General features: G+C 53.5%; 11 protein-coding genes across 11 annotated transcripts; 6 read left to right on the forward strand and 5 right to left on the reverse strand.

Annotated features, from left to right (window-relative positions):
• Nucleotides 1-2,509: 2,509 nt before the first annotated feature.
• CGCS363_v012672 (putative sulfite oxidase) lies at nucleotides 2,510-3,571 on the reverse strand (the record flags this gene model as incomplete). The annotated part of the gene is made up of 1 exon (XM_036644521.1): nucleotides 2,510-3,571. The coding sequence occupies one exon, from the start codon at nucleotides 3,569-3,571 to the stop codon at nucleotides 2,510-2,512; it is 1,062 nt and encodes a 353-aa protein (XP_036490708.1).
• Nucleotides 3,572-4,039: 468 nt separating this feature from the next.
• Nucleotides 4,040-5,152, forward strand: CGCS363_v012673 (Nitrilase; the record flags this gene model as incomplete). The annotated part of the gene is made up of 1 exon (XM_036644522.1): nucleotides 4,040-5,152. One exon carries the CDS (start codon nucleotides 4,040-4,042, stop codon nucleotides 5,150-5,152), a length of 1,113 nt encoding a protein of 370 aa, XP_036490709.1.
• An 849-nt stretch (nucleotides 5,153-6,001) lies between these two features.
• On the forward strand, nucleotides 6,002-7,586 carry CGCS363_v012674 (Lactose permease; the record flags this gene model as incomplete). Its single annotated transcript, XM_036644523.1, has 3 exons — nucleotides 6,002-6,496; nucleotides 6,552-6,907; nucleotides 6,974-7,586. The coding sequence occupies 3 exons, from the start codon at nucleotides 6,002-6,004 to the stop codon at nucleotides 7,584-7,586; spliced, it is 1,464 nt and encodes a 487-aa protein (XP_036490714.1).
• Nucleotides 7,587-8,161: 575 nt separating this feature from the next.
• CGCS363_v012675 (putative transcriptional regulatory protein) lies at nucleotides 8,162-10,299 on the forward strand (the record flags this gene model as incomplete). The annotated part of the gene is made up of 6 exons (XM_036644524.1): nucleotides 8,162-8,217; nucleotides 8,380-8,472; nucleotides 8,555-9,424; nucleotides 9,482-9,568; nucleotides 9,635-10,019; nucleotides 10,225-10,299. 6 exons carry the CDS (start codon nucleotides 8,162-8,164, stop codon nucleotides 10,297-10,299), a joined length of 1,566 nt encoding a protein of 521 aa, XP_036490715.1.
• A 154-nt stretch (nucleotides 10,300-10,453) lies between these two features.
• bglB-1 (Beta-glucosidase B) lies at nucleotides 10,454-13,048 on the reverse strand (the record flags this gene model as incomplete). The annotated part of the gene is made up of 1 exon (XM_036644525.1): nucleotides 10,454-13,048. The coding sequence occupies one exon, from the start codon at nucleotides 13,046-13,048 to the stop codon at nucleotides 10,454-10,456; it is 2,595 nt and encodes an 864-aa protein (XP_036490712.1).
• Nucleotides 13,049-13,872: 824 nt separating this feature from the next.
• On the forward strand, nucleotides 13,873-14,951 carry CGCS363_v012677 (uncharacterized protein; the record flags this gene model as incomplete). The annotated part of the gene is made up of 4 exons (XM_036644526.1): nucleotides 13,873-14,159; nucleotides 14,212-14,377; nucleotides 14,426-14,849; nucleotides 14,905-14,951. 4 exons carry the CDS (start codon nucleotides 13,873-13,875, stop codon nucleotides 14,949-14,951), a joined length of 924 nt encoding a protein of 307 aa, XP_036490713.1.
• Nucleotides 14,952-15,389: 438 nt separating this feature from the next.
• CGCS363_v012678 (uncharacterized protein) lies at nucleotides 15,390-16,213 on the reverse strand (the record flags this gene model as incomplete). Its single annotated transcript, XM_036644527.1, has 3 exons — nucleotides 15,390-15,497; nucleotides 15,663-15,998; nucleotides 16,052-16,213. The coding sequence occupies 3 exons, from the start codon at nucleotides 16,211-16,213 to the stop codon at nucleotides 15,390-15,392; spliced, it is 606 nt and encodes a 201-aa protein (XP_036490716.1).
• A 2,505-nt stretch (nucleotides 16,214-18,718) lies between these two features.
• Nucleotides 18,719-19,171, reverse strand: CGCS363_v012679 (uncharacterized protein; the record flags this gene model as incomplete). Its single annotated transcript, XM_036644528.1, has 3 exons — nucleotides 18,719-18,820; nucleotides 18,874-19,075; nucleotides 19,128-19,171. The coding sequence occupies 3 exons, from the start codon at nucleotides 19,169-19,171 to the stop codon at nucleotides 18,719-18,721; spliced, it is 348 nt and encodes a 115-aa protein (XP_036490717.1).
• A 930-nt stretch (nucleotides 19,172-20,101) lies between these two features.
• Nucleotides 20,102-20,981, forward strand: CGCS363_v012680 (uncharacterized protein; the record flags this gene model as incomplete). The annotated part of the gene is made up of 2 exons (XM_036644529.1): nucleotides 20,102-20,255; nucleotides 20,332-20,981. The coding sequence occupies 2 exons, from the start codon at nucleotides 20,102-20,104 to the stop codon at nucleotides 20,979-20,981; spliced, it is 804 nt and encodes a 267-aa protein (XP_036490342.1).
• Nucleotides 20,982-22,784: 1,803 nt separating this feature from the next.
• Nucleotides 22,785-23,383, forward strand: CGCS363_v012681 (uncharacterized protein; the record flags this gene model as incomplete). The annotated part of the gene is made up of 2 exons (XM_036644530.1): nucleotides 22,785-22,907; nucleotides 22,967-23,383. The coding sequence occupies 2 exons, from the start codon at nucleotides 22,785-22,787 to the stop codon at nucleotides 23,381-23,383; spliced, it is 540 nt and encodes a 179-aa protein (XP_036490340.1).
• A 106-nt stretch (nucleotides 23,384-23,489) lies between these two features.
• CGCS363_v012682 (uncharacterized protein) lies at nucleotides 23,490-24,530 on the reverse strand (the record flags this gene model as incomplete). The annotated part of the gene is made up of 2 exons (XM_036644531.1): nucleotides 23,490-24,404; nucleotides 24,462-24,530. 2 exons carry the CDS (start codon nucleotides 24,528-24,530, stop codon nucleotides 23,490-23,492), a joined length of 984 nt encoding a protein of 327 aa, XP_036490959.1.
• Nucleotides 24,531-25,047: the final 517 nt, after the last annotated feature.

Below are 25,047 nucleotides of genomic sequence, written 5' to 3' on the forward strand. Positions count from 1 at the left end.
GTCACCGTCGAAGTAGAAGTTACAAGACCGCAAAAAACATTTTTCCATGTGGCACAGAAACCTCAAGTTCTCCGACGAATGCTCAAGGAGCTTTTTTACCATTGCCTCCCTATCCTGCATGCGATCGGCATTTGATCCGGACGAAGGCGAATCATGCCACAGGGACGGGGCTTGTATCTAGTTCTTATCCTCGGATCGTCTTGGTTCAATTCGCATCGGGTAACGATCGTACAATGATAAGTTCCGATAGTCCTACTAACACTAGACGGCGAGTCGTTAGCTGTGTTCCAGAGAAACTCTGCAATACTAAAAATGGTTCCACTTAGCTGAGCAAGTTTCTCTAAACCGCACCAACACTTAGTCAAGACCATCGAATAGGCTTTGACCTTATTCAGACTACAGGCCAACAGAAAGGTATAGCCGTCAGAGGTACTGTGCTCAAATGAAATCTTTTGAATGGACTGTTCCGAAGTTCGCGCCGTTGTCCGCCAGGCAGCTGTGAAGACTGGTGGTGACCCAATAACGAAAGGTAATAAAAGTAGAGTTCATGCATATTTTGCACTTGTCTTTCGATCCAAATGCTTTGAGAGTTGGAAAACCACAAATTCCTCACGTACTTGCACGTGTAGACAGTCGCTCAACCGCTGGTAAAACCCAAGACATCAAGAGAGAGGAAAAGTTGAAGCTCAGAGTTGGGGGAACCCAATGACCCCGAAAAGCCTCACCCTGCGATACCCTTTCGGACACACAAAAATGACCTTGCCATTGAGCCCTGCATGCCTTCAACGGGAAGGTATCATGGCCCACTGAACTCATCACTATTCCGGCAGGCTCGGCAGACCTGACTCTCATGCTCGACATCCTCCATGTCAGCGGCCAAATCCGAGTTGTGCGGAATCCGAACGACCCAGATAGTCTCGATGAAACATCATCAACCACCGGCTGATCCATCACCCGCTATTCCCAGAGTAACTGACTAAGTCAATAGTTTCCCCTGCGTCTTCAGGCAGGGCGGACCTGCAGGCTGCGGGCAATCGGACATACGCGGCTTCAGGCTCAGCTGTGCGTGGGTACCACCCATCTAAGACGCTTGGACTGATACACATTTTACCCCTGAACTGACCTTCAGGTGCGGATACGTGGACATGGCCGAAAGCGGTGGTGTGGGCTTCGCGTGTTCGGCATAGACGACGAGTCCCTGGAGCGGGACCGAGGCCGGGGGTCTGGTGCAATGCGGGAGGCGGGGGCCCGATCCCGATGTACCGGCCCGGGCGGGTGGGCGCCGCGCCCGAAGGTAAAAACTGGACGGTCGCCCACATCACTCTAGGTGCGCGTGAGCGCAGCGAGTGCGTGTCGCTGTTCCTGCGTGCGGCCGGTTTGGCCCTGGCCGCGCGTTGCGGCTGACGATGAATATCTATGCACGACGTCCTGCTGAGCGTCATGACGCGATTTTCTTGTCAATCCAGAACACCATCTTTTCCTGTTCTCCTCTTCGTATTCCTCTGCCACGATACAACCACCCTCCTTTGCGAGTCTACCCATTTTTTGGACGATCCTCGAAGAAAAGACCCGCCAAGAAGTGCCGAAGTCTTCAATGCGACTTCACGATGAGCGAGACCGAGCCAGGCCCGGACTAGACCCGTAGCGTACGCGTCTTTTCAATAGTCGCTGTCTGACTTAGCGCCGTGCTGTCTGCCGGTCAGCAGTTGATCGTTGCGGATCACGATTGAAGCTATTCCTGGAGTCGATGTTTGCGCAAGCATTCTGTCTCTGGCGTGAAGCTGAGCTGCATCGTTCGGATGGGTGGGCGACAGCGTTGCTTCTCATGCGAGTTGCAGTGGAATCTGGCTGGATCGTGCTGATGGGGAAACTATTCCAAAGTTCTTTTCGAACCCCCTGGCGGAGTTTCCTTAATCGGTATATGATCGGCAACTCTGGTTGATCGTGTTCACTCATCTCAACCAGATTGATCATCTCGACTGACAGTGTCCAGCAATCACACCAAGATTGCTCGCGGACGTTGCAATCTCAACAATAACGATCTGCCCCAGAAACTCGAGAGTACGACAGACTCGCATTTTGCCGCCTTTATCCATCGCCTTGAGGGCTGGAGTACTTGCGACAATGTCGGACTATTTCGCATACCTCGAGTTCGGCCGGCCGTCTATCTTTGCGCCATCAGATCTTTGTCAACCACCAGGGGCGAGAAATCAATAGATTCTCGACATTTGCGGTCAAAGCTTCAGGGGCGCCGCTCTTTATTTCTCTGGATCCATCGCAACTCTCAGTTTTCAGCTAGAGGGACTATTTTCGGAGCTCACTGAATCACTTGCGGAACCCTTTAATTTTTGGACTTCGGAGACATATGCCTGTCTATCATTGCAGACAGATCAAGCGCAAGGTTTGTGAGCCCTCACTGGTCATGTGCATCACTCCGTCGAATGAATCTTTGACCATGTGTCAACCTCAAAGGTCTGTAAACCCTCATCCTCGAAGCCCACGCTGTGGGTTATGAAGGTATGACTTGCATTGCCACAGTATGGACATGGTTCCTTCGTCCGCCCAGAGGCTGATGTCCTGATACAGACCTCGCTCTTGCCATCACTTTGTGTTCCCCGGCCTGGAGCTTCAAGCACACTTCCCATCTCTGCCATTCAAATTCCGTCCTTGGAGTGATGCTAGCCAGGATCCATGACTTTCCTGCATCTGCGCTGACCAAAACTTCCACTACTTCTTCACAACACCATGCCCAGCCCTCGACCTGCACGTCCGGTCCCCGGAAGATAGCACCAGGTTCCGGTTTCGTGATGATTGAGTTCACTTCCACCTTCCATACAGGTCTTCTCTTCTTGCCTCCTGGGTCCGTCGGATCAATCTCGTTGTAGAACGTCGTCGTATAAGGTCCTTCCGCTCGCCTGTTCTGAAGAGATAAGCGGCATAGCCACTTGGTCATGTTCGTCCCGAACCAGCCGGGAACCACAAGTCTCACAGGCCCGCCTCGCTCCTTGCCTAGTGGCTCACCATTCATCTCGTATGCCACAAGAACTTCGTGATTGAGAGCTTTAGTCATTGGAAGGTCCTTTTGGTATCGATCCGCCGTGATGCCGTGAAACGTGCCGTAATCGAGTCCTTCAGACCAGACGAATGTGGCTGCAGGTAATGGCCGCGCCAGGTCCAAGAGGAATGACAGCGGAACCCCGGTCCAGACGACATTCCCAATGCGCCAAACGGCTTCTGTCGGTGGCTTCAGAGGGCTGCCGTAGCATTCATGGAAAGCTGTCACGGAACGTCGCGGGAGTTGACGCAGTTGGTCGAGGGTCAACGCGAAAGGCCGCTCAACTAGCCCGTCTATGACCAGAAGCCACTCATCCTTGTCGATCACCGCAGCACCCATGTGTATGGTTTGGAAGAGATGTTCCTCGCCTGTGATGAAGTTATCGAGGAGATGAGGGACAGGTGGATGTCGAATGAAGAAGCCGGCGGGATCGATTGACCGGCATGCATTGCGTTCTCGTCCGTCCGTTGGAGCAATGGAAAGTTCCATGTTGGCAACTTGCTCATGTAGAAGCATCTTGAAAGTGGTAGTTCAGCTGCTCTCCAAACCGTATGCCTTTGGTCCAACTCTTGCATCGCCTGGCGAGGCCCCGCAGCATGCTTGCGGTCTAAGCCTCCTTATCTTTTCAGAGGAGAGGTTGGTGGGAAGAAGTCGTAATCACCAAACAAATCGGGCAAAGTCTTTGAGATATGAACGAGATTGTACGGCTCAATTGGTTTGGTGAACTTGACTATCTTGCGTTGGGGTTTTCGGTGTTTGAAACGGCGGGACGCGAATGACGTGGGCAGTGGAAGCGGCGGATCAGATGCCGCCCCGAATTCGGAGTCAGAAGAAGCTCCGAATCTGTCAACAGCGCCTTATCAAACCCCAAAATCTAGTCAACTCATTCCATGTAATCATAGACAATTGTCAACCACTTGCGCGATTGGAAGAGAACCCAGAATCTTTCGCAGCCAGCGATTTCGACATCATCTTTGCATCGCAATGGCCACTCCAATCCGCATCGCAGCATGTCACGTATCACCCATCTTCCTCTCCGCCCGCCGCACAACCGATAAGGCCATCTCACTCATTCATGAAGCTGCCAGGAACAAGGCCAACCTCGTCGTCTTTCCCGAGACCTACATCCCAGCATTCCCAATCTGGTCAGCTCTGCGGCCGCCAACCGAGAATCATGACCTCTTCAAATGCATGGCGCTAGAGTCCGTCTACGTCGACGGGGAGGAGGTCTCAGCTATCCGGTCTGCAGCAAAGAAGCTCGACATTATGGTCAGCGTCGGCATTTCAGAGAAGGTGCGATCGAGCAGCGCGACTCTTTACAACTCCAACGTCATCATTGACGCCGACGGAGAAGTTCTGGTACACCATAGGAAGTTGATGCCAACCTTTTTCGAGAAGTTGACGTGGGCGCCCGGAGATGGTCACGGGCTCCGGCTGGCAGAGACGAAGTACGGAAAGATTGGGAACCTGATCTGCGGGGAAAACACGAACCCGCTTGCGAGGTATGCGTTGATGTCTCAGGGTGAGCAGATTCACATCTCGACGTGGCCTGCAATCTGGCCTACGAGGATACCGACACCGGAGGCTGGCGGGAGTGACGGGGGGTCGAGCGTGGCCAAGGGGGCGAACTACGACAATGTCGCCGCCAACAGAACGAGAGCGGCGGCGCACTGCTTTGAAGCCAAGTGTTTCGGAGTTCTGTGCTCTGGCGTTCTTGGGAAAGACGCCATCGAGATCATATCATCAGGGGCCAGTCAGACTGAAGTTGTCACGTCGGCTCTTGAGAACTCGCAGCGCGGTGCGACGATGTTCTTGGATCCTGCAGGGTCGTTGTTGCAGGGGTTTACTGTGGACGCGGAGACTCAGGAGCAGAAGCCGACCGAATATCTGCAGGCTACAGAGGGGATTTTGTATGCAGATATGGATGTACAAGATTGTATCGAGGGCAAGCAGTATCACGATGTGGTTGGCGGGTATCAACGCCTCGACGTGTTTGAGTTGAAGGTTGACCGGAGACGAAGAGAGCCGGCGAACTTTGTCGGTGATGTCTTGACAGTTGATGCAGAAGCACCAACAGACAAGCCCGTGTCTCAATAGCTCAAGTTTCTAATTGAATATTGGCTTACTTTGAGTCTCGGAACCCTCGACAGCATCCGAACTGCGAGACGCGGTCAAGGGTTACTCAGTGGGCTGGAGGTGTAGAGACACGAGAACAAGATTAGAATCGGAATATTTAGCGTGAGATAATGGTAGCATTTGAAAGAACGTGTACGTAGAGATCAAGAAGTGCCTGCCGCGCAACACTAGGCAGTATGTCTAATGCTACTGTTTAGGTACATTCCAAAGGCAGCCAACATTGTATTTGGAAGATCATATGCATACTGAAGATTGTCTTCAAGGAATCATGAGTATCAAGAGATAAGGTAGATGATTTAAGGAGAGGGACAAGACTGGCGAAAGGGCCAGAGCACAGCCGGATCAAGGGAGGAAGCCGACGCGAGCAGAGAAAGGAATGAGGTAAAGGAGTATAGCGATATGATCGTGATAGTACGATTCAAGTTATCTCTTTTGGTAACTTTACGAGCTAGCCCAAAATTACAGCGGAGTTTGTGGCGGGATATCCGCCCTCGAAGCCAACCAGTAGCAGCAGACTTTTCACCGTTCCCAAAACTCTCCCCACAGATAACACTTCCCCAGATCACCTCGTGTGGACACCCGATACCCCGGAGAATCATCGCCAATCAGCTTATACGCATTCGCTGAGGGAGTTCTCTTATCTTGGCGACCGATAGAAGGCGTCGTACTGGCTTCAGACCCTCTGAAGGTCGGAGGAACGGGTGTTTTCACAGCGGAAGAACACTCCATATAAGGCAGGCTGGCATTCTGCATCCTCGGAAGCCTGTCCATTCTCAATACTCCTTATCTTGACTCACTCTCTCCTTCACCATGTCCCCATCCAAGTTAGCCTCCCTCCGCATGAGCCTGAGCACAGCGCTGGTGGTGTCGGTATGCGTCGTCGACTCCGTCACCATAGCCTACGACGGCTCTCTCATGGGTTCCCTCAACGTCATGGCCTCGTACCAAAAGTACTTTGAGCTCACAACGGCAACGACAGCCGTCAACACATGCGCCACCTTCCTAGGGGCAATCCTCATCGGCCCATTCACCGGGATGCTCATCGACTGGAAAGGCCGAAAGATGGGCCTCTATGCATCCGGTATCGTCAACATTATTGGCGCTATTATCGCAGGTGCAGCAGTAAACATCGCCATGTTCATTGCTGGACGTCTCATTATTGGCATTGGAGTCGGTCTGGGCCAGACTGCCGCAGGAACGTATGTGGCGGAAACGACTGCGCCGTCCATTCGATCTCTGGCATTGGGTCTCTACTTCTCTTGCTGGGCTGTTGGAGCCCTGCTTGCAGCCGGGATTTCTTATGGTGTGAGTATACTCAGGTCGCACATCTCTCTGTCGAGTTGACTGACTTTCCTTCTAGTCCTCCGCGCTTGAGCCATCGGATTGGGCTTGGAGAGTCCCCTCGATCCTCCAAGCTGCACCTCCTCTATTCGTCATGATTCTTATCTATCTGGCCCCAGAGTCTCCCCGTTGGCTTGCCTTTCGCGACCGGAGAGACGAAGCCCTTCAAGTGCTGGCAAAGGTCAACGGGGCCGAAACCGGCGACGAAAACGTCCAAATGCAATTCAGAGAAATCATCGAGACATTGGAATACGAGAAGCGAGAGGGGAACGCTTTGGGAATCCGTGGAATGGTCCGCAAGCCCAACCGTAAGCGGTTATTGTTGGCCTTATCAGTCGCGCCTTTGGCGATGTTGACGGGGTCGAATGTCATCACGTAAGTTTACACTTCGCCATATTCATTCAATAATTGCCTGAGATATGACCTGACTGGAGACCTTAGGTACTACTTTGGCCGAATGCTGAGCCAGGCTGGCGTCACCGATCCAACCACGCAACTCCAGATCAATGTCATCCTGTCCTCCTGGCAACTTGTTGTTGCAATCACCGGATCAACACTAGCGGAGAAATTGGGCCGAAGAGTACTCGCTCTCGGAAGTTTGGGTACCTGCTCAATCTTCTTCTACCTTCTCGCCGGTCTCACAGCCAAGTACGGTACCTCGGGCGACAAAGCTGGCACCTACGGGACTATCGCATGCATCTTTCTCTTCCTGGGTGCATATGCCTTCGGTATCACGCCTCTCACAGCTATGTACGCACCCGAAGTTCTCTCATATAACATGCGCGCGAACGGCATCGCCATGCAGGGAATTCTTATCAAGTCGTGTGGTGTTTTGGTCTCGATGGCGTTTCCGTATCTGATGGAGAGTATTGGGTGGAAGACTTACATCGTCAATGCGTCGTGGAACATCTTAATTTGGGTGTACATCTACTTTCAGTGGGTGGAGACCAAGGGCCTGACATTGGAGGAGATTGACGTTTTGTTTGATGGGCAGAAGGCTGTTCAAACGATCGAGGAGGGTGTGATGAAGCCAGCTGCAAGGACCATCTCGTGAAATTTGACTCGTTGGGGAATGCGGTATTCTTTTCCCACCCTGAGCGAAATGTTCAGGTTTGTTAATTTGATATCTCATATCGAGATGTCGATGGTGCGTGTTTAGACTCATCTGTGTGGATACCGGCGTTCGGGGGCAATTGGCAGTCCGACTTGGACACAAGGCGCGTTTGTCACTAGCTCAATATTATGTCAAGTTAGAAAGATCTTTCAGAGCCCGTTTACGGAATAGGTAGACCTTTTTTGGATCTTGATATTGTCTTTCAAACGTCCCAAAAAGGCAATTACCTAAATGAGTCACGCCCTTCTGACTGACGGCCTTCGTCCCAAGTCATGTTCACTAGGTGATCTTTGCAATCATCCGGGCGCCACAAAGTCAACCATTTACCGGGACTAGACCGGGAAATGCTCCACATTAAGCTGCGAAAAAGGCGGAAGTGATCCCGCCGATCCCGCCCGAGAAGCGCCGCCCTTCCGCCGCACAAGAACTGCCATCCTCCCATCAAACCCCGGGAGTCATCTCTTCTCAGACAATACATCACTCCCAGGTGCCCCATATCGAATAGGAATATTATCATGGAGACTCAGAAGCGGAAGAGAACCGCCGTTGCCTGCCACTACTGCCGTCGAAGGTGAGTTTACACTGGCGGAACCTGATCCCGCTGCCACCCGCTGCAACACCATGCGCGGGCGGATGCTCGATACCGCCCTATACACACATATCCTTCCGCTGCTAATCAGTAAACTCTTTGGGTGATTCGGCGGAACTGAGAACTAATATCCGCGGCATTCAGGAAACGCAAATGCGACGGCAGGCAACCCGTCTGCACCCTCTGCGAAGAAGCCAATAACTCGGAGTGCGAGTATCCCGCCACGGAAGAACACAAGTAAGAACCCCTACGCAAGCAAGTCACCCACGGAAGAAAGGGGACCTTTCCCGCTGTGAGGCTGACGTGCTACATGGCCCAGAAGACCAATCTCCGTAGACCAGACAGCCGAGATCCTCTCCCGCTTGCAACGCCTCGAACAGTCCTTCACACACTTCGCGTCCCTCCCGCCAATATCTCACCCTCAGCCAGATGACCACTACACCCCGACCTCACACACATACCCACCGCCATCCCAGAATGCATCCCCAGAATCCGCCTTCCCGTCCCCAGGCTACGGACCTCTCTCAGTTGACCCATCGCTCCACATCCCCTCCGCCGCCACGACCCCGGTGGCGCCCTCCACGGAATCATGCATCACCGCGCCCATGGCGATTCCCATGTCCCACTCCACCACCACAGGGAGCCTCCTACAATCGCGTTCCGCCAAGGCTCTGCTCGGCGAGTATCCCTCCGACGTGTTCTTCCGCGTGGAGAGCAAGAGGACCCTCCCCGAGCCTCTGTCCCTGACCCCGATACCCCTGAGCCAGATCGTCTTCCCCGAGATCGATGCGGAGGAAGCATCGTCACTGGTGGATAACTTCTTCGACCTCGTGAACCCGCAGCATCCCATCCTCGACAAGGGCGACTTTGAGCACATCTATCGAGATGTCGTGGGGAACCCCTTGCAAGCTGACCTGCGCGCTGCTTTGGTCCTGGTCGTGTTGGCTCTGGGGCGGGGGGCTGTCGACACGCCTGATCTGACGCGAGATGGTTGGCTACCTGGCGTGGAGATGTTCACGCCCGCGTTGCAGGTGCTTCTAGGGACGTGGTTCAACTCGTTTGGGGATACCATCCTGCTCCCACAGGGATTGTATCTTGCAGCGCTGTACTACAGCTACCTCTCGAGACCGCTTCAGGCATGGAGGTTGGTTCACATGGCGTCGACCAGCATCCAGCACTATCCCATCCGGTGAGGCGTCGTCCTGGTTGCCACCGCCTGATCAAAGGCTATTAACATGGTCCTTAGACACAGGAGTATGCGTCAACCCTTGGAAGAAACGCACACCCACCAGCCCGTAACCCGTCTATGCTGGGCCATCTTCGTCCTCGAATGGTACGTCCCAAGTCCAAACAATCCCGCGCCCCATCGTAGTTATACATGCTGACTCTGAATTCTCAGCGACATCATAGCAGAACACCACCTCCCCCGAAGCGGCATCGACCAAGTCATCGAAAACCTCCCCTTCCCCCGCTGCGGCAACCCGCCCGACCCCGCCATGCTCTCCTGGCTCGCAGACCTCTCCGCCCGCCGCCTGCTCAACCGCATCCACCACGTGATGTACGACACCGCCTCCCCAACCACAAACTCCGCCACCGCGGACGCTTTCGCCTCCGTCTCCGCGGAGCTGAGCCACCAGCTCGGCGCGTGGTACGATCTCCTCCCGTCCGCGATCAAGCCCGACCTGCATACCGCGAGCGGCACCACGCTGAGTGTTGACGAGGCGATTATGGTGCTGAGGTACCATGCCGCGGGAGATATCATTTTCCGCCCGTTTTTGCACCAGGTGTGTGGGTTGGAGGGCGGGGCGGGGGCGGGGGAGGTGGTTGTTGAGAATGCGAAGAGGTGTTTGGGGCATTGTCGGGGGTATTTGGACGTGGTGGAGTATAGGTTGAAGGGGTCTTGCGGGTCGTTGGAGATTGTGTTGCATTCGTAAGTCTGGAGGTTCCTGCGTTTTGGCCGTTGAAGGTTGGCTAATTCGGTGTGGGCAGGACGCTCGCGGTGATTTTGCTGTTAACGTTGGCTTCGTTGTCGCCGGTCTTAGCGGAGACCGTGCCGGATATTGATGAACTACAGATCAAGGCGATATCCTTGGTTGAGAAGTGGGCGTTCCCGGGGTCGAGTATAGAGAGCATGTTGTCAATTCTGCGAACGATGAGGTCCAAGTATCAGATACTCTACTGAAATTGAGAATGATCTGGAAGCCACCCATGGTTCTGTCTATTCTACGGTGACTTCGACCTCAGCAACGATGTCTCGGGAACTCACTCCAACGTAGCATTTGTAAGTGCCGCGGTCAACCCTCCATTTCCCACCAGACCCCGGGCCCCCTTTCCCCACGACATCGAACCAAGCAACCGCCTTCGCGTCAAGATGTATGGCCAAAGACTTTGACTCTCCAGGGCGGAGCGCGACTTTCTGGAATCCAGCAAGGGATTTCGGGGCAGAAGGACGGCCTAGCTCTTTGATCGCGGGCGAAGACGAGACATAGACTTGTAGAACCTCGCTGCCCGAGATGTCGCCAATGTTCTTCACCGTGGCAGTGATTGTAGCGGAGCGGTCACCGTCGGCGGAGATGGTGCCCTTGACCGCAACATCGATGATTTGGAACTTGGTATAGGACAATCCATACCCAAAAGGCCACAAAGGCTCTGTCCCTTGCTCGTCGACCCAGCGGTAGCCAACTAGCACGCCCTCCCCGTACTCAGCATAATCATTCTCCGCATCACCAGGAAACCACTTGTGCGATCCATGGTCCTCGATCCTCTTAGGAAACGTCAGCGGCAGCTTCCCGGAAGGATTGACCTTGCCGAAGATCACGTCCGCAATGGCGTTTCCACACTCCTGCCCTTGATACCACGCATGCACAATCGCAGCGGGTCCATCAACCCACGGCATGGCTACAGCACACGCAGACTGCGTCAACACGACCACGTTCGGGTTAACAGCCGCGACCGCAGCAACCAGCTCGTCCGTCCTCCGCGGCAGCGACAGCGAAGTGCGATCCGATCCTTCGCGCTCCGTGTCGTTGTTATGCCCCACAACAAGCACAACCGCATCAGCGCCCTCCGCCGCAGCGACCGCGTCGCGAAACATCTGCTCCTCGTCATGCCGGAAGAGCATTCCCACGCGAACGCCCGAGATCTTGTGAAAGAGGGTGTTGTCATGGGGTCTTGTCGGTGGCGGCACGACGACATTGTCGACGCGGAGGCGGTACGTCTTGCCCGCCTCCAGCTCCCTGCTCGCAAACACCTCGACGCTGCCGCAGTTCATGAAGTTGCCGCTGATCTGCGTCCAGTCCGAGTTATCGATGAGCAGCTCGTCGTCGATGAAGAGCTTCGCTTTACCGGTGTTGGAGAGGCTGAAGTCGTAGGTCCCTGTGACGCTGGGGCGGAGGAGGCCGGTTGCTTTGTAGCTGTAGGTTGTTCCGCGCAGGGAGGGGGGCACGTCGCCGTCAGACATGAAGTAGACGAGGGAGTTGTGCCAGTCTGAAGAGGAGATGATGTCGCCGGAGAAGGTGTTGCCTGCGAAGAAGTCGACGCGGAGGCCGGGGGAGCCTGTGGTTGGGTTTGTAAGGCAGTCACCGATTAGGGGTGGTTGGAGGTGCGTGAAAACGCCGCGGTGGTGGGTGATTTGGATATCTGGATTGGCAGACTTGGCGGCGTCGCTAATAGAATCAAAGGGTGTGGTGATGTAGTAAGGGTTCACGATGGCGCTGCCGGTGCCGCCTGTTGTCGGGGTTTTGGCGTTGGGACCGATAATGGCAAGGGAGCGGAGCTTAGAGGGCTTGAGAGGGAGGATGCCGATGTTCTTGAGGAGGACTATGCCTTGGGAGGCTGCTTCTCTGGCCGTTTGGCGGGATTCGGGAGTGTCCGACTCGCCTTCGTTGCCTTCTGTACCCGCATGGATGCCGTTTGTGCCGTTATGTTGTGGGCTGTCGAGTAGCTGAGCTCGTGCGAGGAGACGAAGGAGTCTTTCGACAGAGGGGTTGATGTGTTCTTCTTCGGAGACAGCACCAGACTCGACGGCTTTCAGCAAAGCTTTCCCGTAACGAAGCGGAGGCCCTGGCATTTCAAGGTCTGTGGTGGCGCGGATGCTGTCGATGGTCGAGTTCAATCCTCCCCAGTCGCTCATCACCAGCCCATCGTATCCCCACTCCCGTCGCAAGATATCATGAACCAGAAAGCGGCTGGTGTCAGCATGTTCGCCGTTGATCTTGGGATATGCTGTCATGGCAGTCCAGGGATCCGCTTTCAACGCCATGTCGAACGGTTTGAGGTAGATCTCTCTCAGCGTCCGCTCGTCAATCTGCTCGTCCATGTTGAAGCGTCTCGTCTCCATGTCGTTGGCGACATAGTGTTTCATACAAGCTCCCACGCCCTCACTCTGCACCCCCTCGATGTAACTGCTAGCCATGACGCCTGTGAGATACGGGTCTTCGCCAAAGTTTTCAAAGTTGCGGCCACCAAAGGGCGAGCGGCTGATGTTCATGGTCGGTGCAAGCAAGACATGGGCTCCTTTGGTCTTGGCCTCGGCACCGAGGATCTTTCCGACTCGTTGGATGAGATCTGGGTCGAAGGTGGCTGCAAGAGAGATGCCGCAGGGGATGTATGTGGTGTGAGTCCCGTCAGTCCATCGTGAGCCGCGGACGCCAGCCGGACCGTCGCTTGTCTTGAGGCTGTGGATGCCTAGGCGAGGGATATCTGCGGTTTCCCACATGTTCTTGCCGGATAGGAAGGTGCATTTCTCGTCCAAAGTAAGGGACTGGAGGATCTTGGAGATGCTGTCGTTCATGTTAGGCCTTGGTGCCTCCATAGCTGCGTCGCTGGCCACCTTGAGGAGAATGGGTCGCACGAAAAGGGACAGTGGTTGTCTTCAATGACACCCAGCTCGGCTCTGACGTGTAATAACATTTTGAATTCAAGATCGAACAGTCAAGTTCTATATACAGATATTCCTGCGGTCAGCGAAAAAGACTCCTCTCGCGTTGACGGGTACTGCATCTGGGGTTCAAGGTGAGCTTGACGGGACAGACTCCGCCGTAGCATGCCCCAGAGACGCCATGTGAGGCGGAAGTAAGCCGCCTGGCTATCGTTGATGAGTGACCATTGTCGTTGGCGGTCTGAGCGGTCAGCGACCCGCGCATCAATGTTCGCGTCTGTACCTAGGTGGAGGATGTGCAGCGGAAAGGAGCGGGTTTTCCGTCGCGACCTCAGGAGGACCAGCACCGGCTTCTACGACCCACTTCTCTCTAGGATTCGGGCGAACAGCATCCGGGTCACGTGGAGTAGCTCGTGATCCCGCGTCAAGGTCGCATTCGAAGGCCCGTGCATGAGACAAGCAAGGCCCGTGCGTTGGAGCTCGTCATTGAGCTTGGGAGGCGTGGAGAACCCGGAAGGCGTGGAAAAGGGGGGCAACTGCCGCTTGCGATCCAAAGTTTAATCGGAGCTCCTGCAGTTCTTATCTTTCTCTGCTTGCGGCGAATGATCTTTCCAAAAAGCCACTTCCCAGCTTCCCCTCCTTCAGAATAACTTCCAATTCGAGCTATCTGCCTCACTGCTGCGTTCCCAGAACATTCCTCCTCTTCGCTTACATTCCTCTCGTCCCTACTGAAGACATCGTCATCGCGATCGGTCACCATGGGTGCCCCCACTGCGACCCCGCCATCGGCAAGCAACAGCTACGGATACACGCCGACATACACACCGCCTTATCGGACTCCCCAAAGCGCCTCCAGGAACACCTTCCCAGTGTCCACTCCGACACCTTCACCGTTGGGAAAGCGGAAAGCTGCCGCTGCCAACGATGGGTCCCCTGAGAAGAAGAAACCGAAGAAGGATCCCAACGCCGAAAAGCGATTGCGCCGCTTCCGCCCCAGGCCGCCCTCAAACTTCAGCGACGTCTACAACAGAGCTCTAACGCAGAGGTGATTTCCGTCGGACACGACTCCGTACGATCCTGCTGACTTGTGATCGCAGATTCTATGTACTCGAGCGACGAAGATGCGGCACCGATGAAGTTCCAGAGGAGGAGGTCGAGTTGACGGGGTCCACGGGCAACATCTACACCGTCAAGATCGCCCAGCGTCCCACGTGCACCTGTCCTCACTTCCTTGCCGGCAACCAATGCAAGCACTGGCTTTATGTACACAGTTCTCCACCCCTATGTCGCAAGCAGCCCTAACAGTTGCAGGTCATGTCCCGAGTCCTCCGCGCGAAATTCGAGCACACCTACCAACTTGCCCTGCTCACCACAGAACTCGAGGAGATCTTCGCCAACGCCCCGCCCATCGATAAGCCCTACGATGCTACACAGGATAAGAACCGCAAGCCCGTCGAAGGCGACTGCCCCATTTGCTTCTGCGAACTCGAGGCTGAGGGTGGCGAGGCAGTCGTCTATTGCCGCGCTGCTTGCGGTCAGAACATCCACAAGGAGTGCTTTGATACCTGGGCTGCGACGAAGCGTAGGAGCGGTTCGAACGTGACGTGCCCATACTGTCGCAGCGTGTGGGAGAACGACACTGGCGACATGGTGAAGACCGTCAAGAAGAAAGGCCAGGCGACGTATGAAGGCTATGTGAACGTAGCGGATCAACTGGGCATCAGCACTCAAAGAGGTTTGTCATCGCCCGAATATACCAAATCCAGACCGAAGCTAATGCCGGACTTCAGATCACAGCACCTACTCGAGATGGTGGAGAGGCTCGAGATATTATTAAAGCCGATTCACTCTGCTATTTGCGTTCGGCTGTTTACGGACCTTCACCCAGGAGCTTCGATTCTCTTGGGTCGCAGAAGGCTTATTGGCGTTGATTCCAGGCGAAAGGAATGCGAATTTGTGACGACGATAGATACCCATTAGCAGGCTGCTACTTTCGGCCAATGAATTGATGATGCATAGTGGATCAATTTGCTGAGCCGCATGACAATCGTTGCGTTGATGAGGAGGCCTCTACCCATCAATGTTCAGAAACATGAACCAGCCATCAGCAGATCCGTTACTGGCAATTTCCCGGATAACTGGTCGCCTGTCACAAGTGCCGCGATAAGGACCAGCTTCATCATTAGACATGCGTGTTTTTCTGCAATTACGCTATTTTACAATGCGAGATAGCGAGCCATCATAATACTGGGCTAGCAATGACACATCATACATTTTACTGGGACCTCTTCTCCCTCTCGGCCTTCATCTTCTGGTCCTCCTCCTCCGTCTTGGGAACCTTGACCAACGTCGGCACCGTAACAGCATTCAGCTTCCGCAGTGCCTACGAACCCGTTAGCACACATCCACGCCCGGCATCGAAAAACCCCCTTACCCAGAAGGGCGGCAACAACATCACCCGACAAAACAAAGCCACGACGCCCTCCTTCCACAACCACAACGCCGTCCACAACGCCTTTGAATACGACTCCCGAAAAGCGTCACGTACCTGCGAAAATGCCCCCTCGGGCAACTCGTTGTCCCACTTGTCGCTGACCTTGGCGATCTTGCCGTCGGCGCCGACCTCGATCTGCACGGTGCTCTCCATCGTCTGCTCGCTCTTGACGCCCTTGACGGTGTACGTGTTCTTGAGCTTGAACTCGATGGGGTTGCCCGCGGACGTGACGGTGTGCGACTGGATCCGGATCGGGTCGAAGAGCGCGGGCAGGCCGTACCACTGCGCGGCGAACTTGTCGTAGCCCTCGGCGATGGTAATGTTGTCCTGGAAGGTGGCGGTTTTGGACCAGAGGGAGAGGTGTTTGAGGGTGGGGTTTCCCTCAAAGAGCTGCCGTGGTGGTTAGTGATTTGGCGATTTGGTTTGGGGAGGAAGGGGGTTACATCGAGAACGCTGCCGACGAGGACCTTCTGCTGCTCGGACAGCGAGACGCCTGACTTTTGGACAATGTCTTTGTTCTTGATCCCGATCGACTCGAAGGAGGGCGCGTTGGCGGACGCGGAGGCTTGTGCCTTTGCGGTGTCGGAGGGGGTTCCGGTGGACATGTTTGCTTGGGCGCTTTTGGCGAGGGATTTGGCTTGAGGGGTCGAGAGGATTTGTTTCGCGAGGCGGGCTGTTGAGGGCATGGAGGCGGCGGTGTGATGGGGAAAGAAGAATTGAAGCGGTCAAAGGGAACGAAAGGTAACTCGGGTTATGCAAGTTTTGCTGCGGTAAGGACTTTGACCATCGAGGTGTGTCGAGCATGTCTTGGTCGCGTCACTGGCTTGCGAGGCGTGGTGATGATGGTGGGTGACGTCATGACTTGGATTTGGGGACTGTCTGGGGGTTTTGCTCCGGCTTGGATCGGATGAGAAGATGCCATTTCGGGATTTTTATGTCCATATTAGGAGTGAAGCATTGAAGGTGGTGTTGATGTAAGCCTTGGTGTAAGTCTCGGTGTTTTCGCCCGCCGTGCTAGGTTCCGGTCTGGTCGGCGCCAATTTCGGGGTGCGGACGGGGGTGGACCCACAATTCCCATCCGCACCCGCGCCGTCGCCGGCCCGGATACCCTCTCACTCCACCAGTAAATGTACCTGCGCGACTGTTCTTCTGCGAACAAAATTCAAAGTACACCACTTTTTCAAAGGCGCCCAATCGAATAGAACAAAAGTAGACATTCAGTTCCGTGGTTGCAGCGCCCTTGATGTACTCCGAATAAGCGCCCAGTGCCTTCTCGGCAGCACCCCCGGGACCGTAATACCTCTTCACAATCGATTCGACATAGACACATATCAAATGGAATGTTTCCGGGGATCTCAAACTTTTTAGGGATGTTCTGGTCGAACACTGAAAGCCTCGCACCGACACAGCATGTGATGATTTCAAACAAAAGCACCCGACACGGATAAGTCCACACCAATCAGCACACGTCGCGAACTACAAAATCAACTTCAATTATCACAAATGTCCGCCCCGTTCACTACTCGGATTTTCCAAGAGGTTGTATCCCCGCCCAAGACGTTCATCAGTCAAAGGTTGCACGCGACCCCAGCCACCTCCCTGTCTCCCATACCAAAGACGGCAGGTGACGGCGCCGGGCGATCACGGCAAGCTCGGAGAGTAAGCTTCTCCATACTCGACCCATAAATAGCTCCAAAATAACATTATCGTTGCCGCTGCGTTGACGTCACCCACCTTGTCGTGTGAGCCAAATGTTACTGGGTGGGGAACTGTCAAGTTGCGATCGGCAAAACCTGCCAGGCCAAGTCAACCACCTCCGGACGTCGACAAAATCAGCAAAGGGCCGGAAGTGCGAGAGGCTTGTGGGAGCTCACGATTTCAATGGCTTCACATTGTTCACAATCAAAAAGTCTTGCCGACATAGGTACCTATTGTGTACTATGGCTACTGAGCCGTTCAAGCTCAATACCATGCATATTGCCTGAACCACACCGTACGATCACAAACAACAGCTTGACACCTTGAGCTTACCTCATTACTTACCCTCTGGCTATGTTTTCATCAGAAACGGTCGTTGAGCGCAATCAGACATCCAAAGATCATCGCCATAGCTGACTCATGTAACGACGTTGAGAGCCATGCTCACCAGAGGCTGGGCGGTGGCGCGAGCACCCGCACGCTATCGAACTGTACGTCGTCGATCGTATCTTGGCGGCATAAGTGGCACGTTGGAAGGTTGTGGTTGAATAGCCGCAGCCGACGTTGCAGTTTTCTCCGTTGACGTGAAGATCAGGAACATGATTGTGACCTTGTCAGCGAGTTAGACAAGACGATCTCGTTTTCAGATAAACTTAAACCGCCTCCCCTTGTTCTAAGGACCAAAAGGTAGAAAAGTCCCGCGGTAGAGAATCGACTTCACTGCAGTATCCTTGTCATCAGGCTGACGCGCGGCAATCAAGCGCCGTGTAGATATATCAAGCTGTTCTTTGAATTGGGATCTCTGTAACACGTGAGTGAAGATCTGAGCGTCTCATGGGTCATGAGAATGTTCTGGGGGCATCAGATTAGGAGTTGCCCCAAGCCCTCAATATTAAGTGGCTTCATGTCTTCAGGGCTGAAGCCATTTGCCCCGGTTGTTACCCCACGTGCGGAATGTCGTGTTTCTGGGATACTGTGGAGAGGGTCGGAGTTGCAATGACTCGGCGTTCAACCTCAAGGTATCATCCCCCTAGGGCCCATGTTGTGAAAATGAGAGGGAACAAGTGATGAGGGTGTGGATGTTGAAGACGTTCAACAGCGTGTGTCGCCATCTGCGAGACGGGTAGCCCACTGCGTTTAATTTAGGTTCCCTAAATGAGGACTCATCATTCTACATTTCCAAGTCTCTCACACAGGGGTTGTAAATTAGCCAGCAAAGAGGGTCTCACGATTATCACATCGTTGGCGAAGATGATAAGGAGGCCTCACGTGCTCGGCGTTTGATGTTGGCTCGTTAACTTTTGAATTACTACTTTGAAGAAAAGTGCAAGCCTGCTCTGATAAGTGATACCATAGTATTTACACGTTTATTGACGCCCCATTCCCTCTTTCCTGAGTATATCGGGATTATTTCAGTTAGCCTCAGCGCCTTGCGCACCGCACTTCTTTTCGCAATAGTACGTGAACTCGTCGCCGCCAATGTGCCAAGCCTCAGAATTGCAACCGAGGCCATCCTGGTAAACATATTAGTTGAGTGGGAAGCTAGACGAACGGGAAGACGACTTACAAAGGTGCAATCAGGGCACGTGTCCCATTGGTTGCTTCCAGTATTGCGCGCCTTGTACATGTCGCAAGCACACTTGGTCTCGTCGGGCAAGATCTCGTAGTTCTTGACCCAATTGTAGCTGGGACTGTACGGAGTGCCGCCAATAGGGTTGTTCGTTCTGTCCTTGACGCACACGGCAGTTTTATGGAGGTCGGCAAAGACGCTATTGGGGGTCAATACACGTGGCCAACGACGAAGGAAGTTGAGGAACGAACCCAGCTGCAAAGAGAACCACGGCGAGGAGATGGGAGGTCTGCATCTTGGAAACTGATCGTAAGGGGATGGCTGAAAGACGATAGTAGGGACTAAAGGAAGATTGACGATAGAGGCTGGTCAATGGTTGAGGTAGCTAGAAGAGGGCTGGTACGGGTACTCAAATACAAGAATGATCTACGCGCTGGATTGGAATAACATGATATCCAACTCTTCCAACAAAGTCCACAAGAGTCCTTCTCATCGAAGACTTAAAGTTGCGGTCGCGGACGCTCATCTTTCCTTCTTGAGTGTAAACAATCTATTTGCAACCAACTATCGAAGTGCATTACTCAAACCGTGAAGCACTCATCCAACATTAATACGATGTTCTCGCGCAAAAGGTCTCGCTTTTCTTGCAGATACCCACCAGTTCAGCTTGATTGATGTCCATAGTTCATCTCATGATGCACTCTGAGTCGTGTGGTATGGAGAACTTCAAACGATCGCTTGCCTGTTCGGGTAATCGTCTGTGCCAAAGATGGAGCATATCTGGGTCGGTCCACCACGTCGGTGAAGTGTTGCCGACGGGTCGGAAGGTGATCATAACTCGTTCAGTTATAGACGTCAGCTTGGGGAGAAGGCCTGCCTCCGATGGTATGGTTGGGTTGGTGGTTGGCTGCTTCTCAACCCAATTATCTGGAGCCTGCGCCATGACTCGCTGGGTTGGCGCTGCAAGCGACTTCATCGTCGGATGAACTCCACTGCCCTTGATGATTGAGCCGACTCCGAGTCTCATGCGATAGTCTGTGTTAAGTGACATTTACAATTGACTGGCGGCGAAGACATACTACCGACATTCTGCACGAGCTGAAAAGCTATAAAGCCATGATGGCTGCCACTCGATTTGCGACTTGATGTGATCTCAGTATCCCTTCCTTCTCTCCCTCAGATATCCCTTCTCAGCACCCGGAGATTACTTGTCTTTGTCGGCAAAATGGTTTCTGCCAAGCTTATAACCGTTCTCATGGCTACGGCCGCAAGTGCTGCTCCTCACCTCGCCCTTCGAAGCCAATATGAGAATAGCACTAGACGGTCTGTAGACCATAACCTGGCTGGCGATGAAATGCTTGTTTACAAGAACGGGAATGGTATGTCATTCTCTTGTTTAGTTTCTCTCATACACTTTGCATTCTATGGAAGGCTTATCAAACTAATGCCCTGCAGTGGAGGTCGTCAACGAGAAGCAATGGCTCGCCCTCCTCGAGAGCGAGGGCATCAACCCGGAGACCCCCAAGTTCCCCCAAGAATGGCTTGACAGCGCCAACCATCTTGCACCGACTCCATTCAACGAGACCTCCGACTCCAACCTTCACACTCGTGACTGCTCAAACACCTTTTCCATCACAACCGACAAGACGGAGCGTTTCGTCAACTGGGATGTGCAAATGGCTCCCGTCGTTATTGGCTTCGGCAAGGGCATTGATGTTTCCGTCGCCTCTTCGTACTCAGTCGCAAACAGTGTATCTGGCAGCGCTGGTATTGACATCAAGGCTATCAAGGACCGTCTGGGTGCAAGCTTTGGCGTTGACTACACCCGCACGTGGACGACAACGGCTACCACGACGGTGCGCGGCACCATTGAGGATGGTTGGACCGGTACTGTCATTACCCGTCCCTGGGTGAACCGCCGGTCCGGACGTACCTTTCAGGGATGCCCGGGCTCTCTGAAGCAAACGGGCACGTGGATCGCTGATTCGTACGAGGAAGGGTCCTATGAGGGTGTGAAGTGGGTCGCTGGAGCCATCACCGTTTGTGCCAAGCAGCAGAAGGCCATTCCTCTGTCGCGTTGCAATGGTGACGGCGACTTCAAATAAGGGGTCACGCGGTGATCGAGGTACTGCGGAGAAAGCCAGAACAAGGATGTTTAAAATGATCTCGCTTGGGCGCCACTTATGGCCAGAGAAATCAAGTTGGATAGGAACGTAGATACCCGCAGTCGTTGACTGACGCATGCAATGTAAATAGCTTTACGACTTAAGTAGAGCGGTACTCAGGTTACCCAATACGCCCCAATCCATTGGTGTGCAGGTTTTCGCATCTCCATGAACTTCTTTGGAATGGAAGTGCTGGTCTCAAGTCTCCAAGGCAAGAAGAATAGAATGATCTCGTCTTCAATCCAAGAGAGCAACATATCGTGGATGAAAGTGTCCCCTCCACTCGTCTCAGGATCTCTGAATCAATAAACACCTTATGTCCTCTTGCCAAGACAGACTAGACCCCTAATGTGGTGGATGACCAGGCCTCGCAGCGGCGCAGCAGTCTCAAAGACGCCTAACTCCCACAATGGCCGCCAAAGAGACCTGCTCGGATTGGTGGGGAAACCTCACTTCTCACAAGCCGGGCGCAAGGCATTGGCGTACATGACATCACATGGCCTTCTTTTCGAAGCGCCTGCCCATAAGCACAGCCCATATATGCCTGACGCCTCTTTCTTGCTTGCAAGGCGGACCCTGGAGGCGATGTTCCGACAGTGGATAAAAGAGCTGAATTAAGCTTAAAACCACTTCAACGATCTTCCACCTGAATTCCAAGCAGACCATAGTTTCTAATCAAGGGAAAGATCGACAGAAGACCATCATGGGTTTTGTATGACTTGATGCCCTTGAAAACAGCATAGCGAACGTTGTGCTGACGGCCATTAGTTCAGTTCCGTGGGACGAGGACTTGACAAGTTCGCGATGTATACAGTAAACAGCGTTGGTATGTGTAGCACCTTCTCCTTGCAGTGTTGTCGAACTCATTTCTGTTCCCGACAATTTCTGATTGATGAAATAGCTACAAACGCCCCGCAGAACCAGGGAATTGTCGTTGGCGACATTCCCCCTGGGAACATGCCCTCCAAGGGTCATCGACCGTGTCCTGAGCATTTGTTGCCGAAGAAGCGCGAACAAGCATCGGTGCAGAATGGAGCTGCACCTCAACCGAGTGTAGTGGATTCGAAGATTGCAAATAACATGCTTGGATAATCTTGTAATGCAAGGTGCTTGCAGAGAATAGAGCCTCCTAACCGTCTGGTGTTTGTCATCTCATCGTACTTCTAAGCTTGTGCACGTCGGCTGGTTTTCTCTCCGCAGTCGCCCAGGGGTCTCAGCTGTTGTTTGTCAGCACTGCAAGTCGACTCGCCGTGAGTCACTCACGTCATCCGCATTTCTGGCAAGCATCTGCCCTTGACCTCTGTCGGGTTTAAGACGCAGATGCAGTCAATGCTTCAAAGTTAAGGTCGTCTCAAGAGGAGGCATCCCATAATTGACCAATCACAAATCGGCCAGCTTACGAATCAGCACTGAAGTTTAGCTGGTCGATTCTATCTCTCAATCCGCCATGTGCAAACCGCTGCTATCTCCACCAAATTGGAATAAAGCCCCAATCTGGATGTTGCAACATCGGGTCGGCCAACACCAAAAGAGGTTATGTCAGCGGCATATCATGGCATGATTACCAGTATCCGGGCCTTGGCGATCGTCTTCTTGCCGCTCGTATTTGCCCATGAAGAGACTTGAAAAGTATTTGAACCTGCCTTTCTCGCGTGCTATTGTCGAAAAGCTCAGCCAGCAACAGCTCTAGCAACAGCAACACAACATCCAAACCCCGCCCCACTTACAACACAATCACCAGACATGGCGACCACTCAAGATTACAACAAAGGTTTCTTCCCATTGGCCGGTGTCGCTACTGATGGTTGGTCCACCGAGGATGAGGCAACAGCCACATGTCTTTGTGGTGCCGTCCAGCTCGCCTTCGTAAGTCCTAACAGCGGCTTGCAATTTAGCTTGAAATCCTGACTGACCTACTGCCACAGCCAACACATGGGCCAGGCCTCATCAGTAGATTCCTCTGCCACTGCGCCGACTGTCGCAAAATAAGTTCATCGATGTTCTGCTCCAACTTTACAGTTGCCGACACCCACCTACGCCACCTTCGAGGCAAGGAAACCCTGAAGTCTTTTACCCAGTCCAAGACCATTGCCACGGGTAACGATATGGCCAACCACTTCTGCGGAAACTGTGGAACCCTCTTGTACCGTGTCTCTTCGGGTTTGCCGGGAATGAGTATCCTTCGTCTCGGCACTGTCGATGACTTCAGCTTGGTTGAAAAGAAGTTGAAGCCGCAGGTGGAGCAGTTCATTGACACTCGGGCGAGTTGGCTTCGTCCGGTGGATGGAGTCAAGCAGATGAAGGAGATGCATACACCAGAGGATGTTGCGGGAATAGAGTAGCACGAGAATTGTCAATTGGCAGGCTGAAACTTGCTTTATGATGCTATACGCATTTTTCCTCTTTTGATCAGTGCTTCTGGCTGTTGTTGTTTGTTTGTAGGCTGCTCTAAGACGAACTTCTCAGCGACAGGGCGTAGCGCGTGCTCTCGTCCAAGTCTTCAGCCGGGAGCCCCAGGCGATCGCCGTCAGACTCGAAGTCTGCGTCTCCGCTGGGAAAGAAGACCCGAGCATACATCGATCTGTAGAAGCCCTCCGGCTTCCCCCTCTCCATGTCTTCCATGCCAGCCTTGTAGCGCGCCTCGGTTGGTTCGAAGTAGATCCTCCAGTCGTCGTCCGCCGTGCCCGTAACTCGCTTCACACTGTCGAACATCTCTCTCTGGCTGATTTTAAAGCTTGAAACGAAGAGAGTACTGTTGTGGAACTCGGAAATCGTCGTCGACTTGTCATCTTCGTCTTCAGGGAGTACTTTCAAACTGAGAAGTGAAGCAACTGCGCGTCCGCACTGAACCCAAGTTGACGTATTGATGGCCTTCTTGCCGTCGTCGTAAAACGTGATGATGCGGTTGTCGAGATCGAATCCAAAGGTTGCAGGACCGGCAATGAGGCTGTACTCGTACCAGAATCCGTTCATCAACGTGATCGATGTCATGCCGGCCTGGTGGATCTCGGCGATGTTTGCGAGGACCGTGTTCCCAACAGGGATGTCTCGTCGGAGATTCTCGCTGGTTGCGAAATTGATGCTGTAGGCGTTCGGCATCACGTACCTCACTCCTGCCTTTGCCGCTGCCCTAACCAAGGCGCTGTGGGTTCCCGGCGCCGCGCTGAGGGAAAGGGTAATGACCAAGAAATCCTGGCCTTTCAGAGCGCCGATTAGAGATTCCTCGTTGTTGTAGTCAACAAATGTCTTCTCTAAACCTTCGGGCAGCGAGTTGCTGCTCCCGCTGCGCGTGATAGCTGTGACTCGGTGCTTTCCTGTTTTCAGAAGTTGCACTGCAATAGCTCTGCCTATTTGCCCCCCTGCCTCGAAAGATGTTAGTATCCAAAGCCCAATGGTCGCTAGAGTCAACCACGAACTTACACCAACAACCGCAACATTTTCAATCGAATTACGGAACCCTTCGGGTGCATCTCTCGCGTACTTTGCCATTGCGAAAACAATTTTGATAAGGATGAATTAGAGCAGATGCAACGCGTAACCAACAGAAGCGGCGAATTATGTGTAATCGGAGTTGTCGAAAGTTTGTACGCTGTGGCAAGCTCCGTCGAATGGATGGCGCCCTTATATGTGAGGCAGCCCCCATCGTCGCCCAACAACCGTTAGTCAGTAGGCTCGGTCAAACTCTGGAGCTATTGGACCTGAAAGTGAAACTCGGTATCGTTTGTATTGTAGAAGTAAGGCTGACAGTAGGTTCCGATCGGCCTTACAGGAGTTAAGCTTTCTGTCACCGATGATTCGGAGCCGCCGGTGGGCACCTCATCTGCGTTGTGGGAACACAGATCCTTGCCTCGCATCCGACTATCTTGGTTATCAAACTCCATATGGCTAGCGTTACGTTCTCCATACTTCTTCTGCTCAGTTCGGAGCCGGGCGACAACCTTTTGGTCACATCCATCTCCACGGGTCCCATCGACGTAATTGATCTTGGTATATGGCTCTCTTCATT

Source organism: Colletotrichum siamense, assembly GCF_013390195.1.
Source record: "Colletotrichum siamense strain Cg363 chromosome Unknown KSG_Cg363_contig08, whole genome shotgun sequence".
Classification (NCBI taxonomy): domain Eukaryota; kingdom Fungi; phylum Ascomycota; class Sordariomycetes; order Glomerellales; family Glomerellaceae; genus Colletotrichum; species Colletotrichum siamense.